General features: G+C 35.1%; 1 protein-coding gene across 1 annotated transcript; it reads right to left on the bottom strand.

The window, feature by feature from the left end:
* Positions 1-737: 737 nt before the first annotated feature.
* LOC141667791 (F-box protein SKIP23) lies at positions 738-3,695 on the bottom strand. Its single transcript, XM_074474410.1, has 2 exons — positions 2,321-3,695; positions 738-988 (listed from the first exon to the last, which is right to left on the bottom strand). Exons 1-2 carry the CDS (start codon positions 3,503-3,505, stop codon positions 962-964), a joined length of 1,212 nt encoding a protein of 403 aa, XP_074330511.1. The 5' UTR covers positions 3,506-3,695; the 3' UTR covers positions 738-961.
* Positions 3,696-3,967: the final 272 nt, after the last annotated feature.

Raw genomic sequence — 3,967 nt, 5'->3', positions numbered from 1 at the left:
TTTTTTAAAACCGCTCTTCGCGGTTTGGTTCGACTTTTACCCCAAAACCAATCCGATCCGAACAGCGTCCACCCCTGTACACTTGGCAGAAGCTGCACGAAGAAAGCCGAGAAATTCTGATAGAAAATTCTTTAACAAACTAATGTATGTCACACAGTATACTCATTAATTCAGTAACCTGGAACCCATGCCATTAAATATTGCGCTACTGCCCACACTGCCTCTATCTTCTCCTTTCCAAACACGAGGAGATGATATACCAAGTCGGCAAATTTTGAATACTATTCAATTCCAACTACAAAAATTACATAACTGCAACTAATTATATACATTCAAAATATAGATCAAAGTAATTAAATACCACAATAAATTTGCTTTTCAACTAGAGAAAATCTAAAAAAGTACATAAACAATAGCAAGTGAAAAACTAATTACAAGCAGACACACATATATAGTTACATACACATAGATACTCCAACCTTTCAACTGATATTCAATTGCTATTGCAAAAATGTGAGGGCATAAACGATGCCCGCCAAATATAGCTTAGAAGACTCTTCTCCTCGTCTTGCCATTCTGCTCAACTATTATAGCTGCTGGTCACCTTCCAGACCAACCTCACCAACATAATAATACTGAACCCCTTGATTACCCCCCCCCACCCCCCTCAAAGATAACATATTATCTAAGAATAATTTGAATTTGTAATGAATTTATCAATTCCAAAACAGATAACATTCCGATTATCCGCGTAATAATAACATGATTTAATTACTAAAGTAGCTCGATACATTTATGATGCACAAGGGCAAATACAGAGTTACACTTTAGAACTCTACTTTATCAAATGAAAAAGCATAGTGTCCTTGGCATAAAATTAAAGTGTATGTACACAATCATCATGAGCATGGCATCCATCCAGCAGAGAAGAATTTCTTGCTTGCTTGTAAGGAAGTTTGCATTATATTCTTAGATGATCCAATCCAGCCTGCAAGAATAACAATCCAATCAATCATATAATTCATCACAACAATATTAAATAGAACCAATTACATATCTCATCTAAGGAAGAGGAAGGGGGTTGCTAGTTATCTTAAATCACACGCTGAAATACTAATGCACATGTTAAGCTTGCAACTGAAAACAAATTTATTATCCAGAAATAGAATCGACAAACGTTGATTTTTACTGGTGCAAGGCTAAAAAGCCGAGGGATGGCTACAGTAATTAAGATGCATGTACATGTACATTCATGTATGCATAAAATTTAATAATTATGGGACACCATTTTATATGTAAACATGCTGAATCCCATACTTTCATTATGCAAATATAATACTTTGTATATACATATAGATATAAAGGGGAGAAGATAAATGAGTTTCCATAAGAACGAGTTTTCATATAACACAGTCTCTATATGTATTTCCTTTAGATCATATTACTGGTCTTTATAAATTCTTAAAACTAGCTAAACCACTCAATTATCATTTTTTACCTCAAAATGAAAGTCATTACACATATCAAGCTATCGCTGCTACTATACACAAATCTGAAAGTGCTCAGAGTTTATATACTTGAAATAATTAATAGTAATAGCTTAATTAAGATCATGTCTAGAAGAAAAAAGACATAACATAATCAAATGTTAATCTAGCCGCCCCCAAAGCCAATACCATATAGCATTCCAGATTTAAGAAACCATATAGCCATACCATCACTTCAGAATTGGTTATGCATTTATAAGCTAGTGTGGTCAAAGGTATCTAAGTTCTCACTTGACATTGACAAAAAAAGTACAGTATCATAGTACCTCAGTAAAGGAAATCACTGATAATTTTCTTTTCAACTTGCTCAATTTATTTAATTTCATATCAGTCGACACACATCGCAGTTCACCATCAAGACGTTAGGATCTATATCAAAGATTTTGAGCTCAGAAAAAAATAATTGCAGACATCACAAGATATTTTATATACAAATTACAAAAGGGAAAACAAAAATTATCAATGTTGACATTAGGTCCTTGGATAATATAGCCGATGCAAAAAAAAGTTACATACATCTAACTAATTAGACAATGACAAATGATCAAAATTGTATTACATTTATAAATAAAAAGCCATACGTCAACTTACATCGCATTTTTGACCTAAAAGGGTAATCAAATAATACATATATCAACATTAAACAACATGCTAACATCCACGTTGCATATTAGTTTGAATTAATCAACACAGTACAAAACAACCAAATTAACCAGAAATCAACTACTTCAACTTAAAAAAATGGCATCTAAGCTGGCGGAAATTATACTTACCTCCACCGGATTCGGAGGTGAAGAAGAAATCCAAGCAGGAGGTGGCCAAAATAGTTCAGATAAACCAGGATAGTTTCCTAGAGGACCAATATTCCCACTCTCCAAATCGAAAACACTAATTCCTCGACTCTTCAAGACACCATCTTCCACCTTATTTGAGTTAGTAAACAAAATGCAGTTCCCTTTGCATCCTACAAAATCAGAAGCTAAACCCGAGAAAGCACAATTATCACCCAAAAAGATAATTCTATCCCCTAAATTCTCAACCTTAATCCACTTCTCCCCACTCTTATCCAACTTAAACACCTCAAACCTCACAGTCCTTTCACTCATATAACAATCAAACTCCTCATCCCCATCAATCCCCTCATCATCCTCCGCCCCCACACTCAAAAACTTATCAACCATAAACAATTCCCCACATCCATCCACCAACATTTTCGTATCCCCTCCAAACACCGAATCAGCAACAAACTTAACCGTCACACGCTCACTCCCAACATCCACAATCACACTCCTTCCCGTACTATCCACAGCATAAAAACACCCCTTATAAAAAATAACATCATCATAAGGCGACGGCATATCCTCAACAACAGTCCATTTCAAATCACCCGATTTCAACAATGCCAATCTACCACTAACATGAATAGTCAAAATTACATAACCTCCACCACACCCCACATCACAAAACGCAACCTTTTCCGAATAAAGACTACCAGCATCCCCAATTGAAGTCGCGAAAGGACGATAATTAATATACTGCAAAGTGAATTCCTTCCCCAATTCACAAACCCTCAACCCCAGAAAATCAAGAACTCTAGGAAAATCAAACGGAAGAGGCTTATACTCATCGCGCGAAAGGGGGTTGAAAAGATGACATTTTTGGGGATTATCTTGATCAATCTTGATGACCCATGAAGGGAATTGCTGAGAATTGAAAAGGGTTGGTGGTAATTGAATGAAAAAGATGGATCTTTTAAAAAGATAAAAACCCCATGTAGTTTCAGAGATGCCATTGTTGGGGAGAATTGGGAAACGTGAAGGAGGTGATGGATTGTGGGGATGGAGAGATGAGCGCCAAGATGTGCAAACGGATCGGAAACGGAGGAGATCAATGGAGGAATCGAGGTGTTTGGATATGAGGTCTAGGAGTTCTCGAGGAAGATTGCACCATTCTGCCATGGAAAATGTGTGTTTTGGATTAGTGTTGTGTAATTTAAGAGATGAATTAAATTGAATTGAAAATTTGTTAGTTAGCTTGCTTGATTTGTGTCTCTGGGTCCGCTTGAATGTATATACTGTTTCAGCGCAGCATATGGAACATTTTCTGTGGGAATTTTTCTTTTTTGGTTGGAAGAAAACTAAAGTCCTTCCTCTTCAACAACTTTAACGATAGAATTACACAATTTAAATACATCATTACTAAATGCATAAAAAATTTCTCCATATTATAATTTGTAATTACTATTATATCCCTCATTTTTTCGGTGCAAACTGTAAAGTTGAAAAATGAGTAATACATTAAATACATACGTGGTCATGAATAGATTATCAATTCCCAATTTTATATACACATCCCCCTAGTACTTTTTTGATTATATTTTTTATAAGACATTTTCACTTTTGACATATATTAATATCTTA

The sequence above is a fragment of the Apium graveolens genome, chromosome 6 (genome assembly GCF_009905375.1).
Source record: "Apium graveolens cultivar Ventura chromosome 6, ASM990537v1, whole genome shotgun sequence".
NCBI classification, from domain to species: domain Eukaryota; kingdom Viridiplantae; phylum Streptophyta; class Magnoliopsida; order Apiales; family Apiaceae; genus Apium; species Apium graveolens.
The sequence above is the reverse complement of the archived record's forward strand: the minus strand, read 5'-3'. Positions and strand labels throughout refer to the sequence as shown.

Excerpts from the sequence above, each read along its gene's own strand:
- LOC141667791 (XM_074474410.1), bottom strand. The coding sequence starts at position 3,505 with ATGGCAGAATGGTGCAATCTTCCTCGAGAACTCCTAGACCTCATATCC. Across the intron at positions 989-2,320 it reads CACCTCCGAATCCGGTGGAG|GCTGGATTGGATCATCTAAG; the intron begins GTAAGTATAATT and ends TTATTCTTGCAG.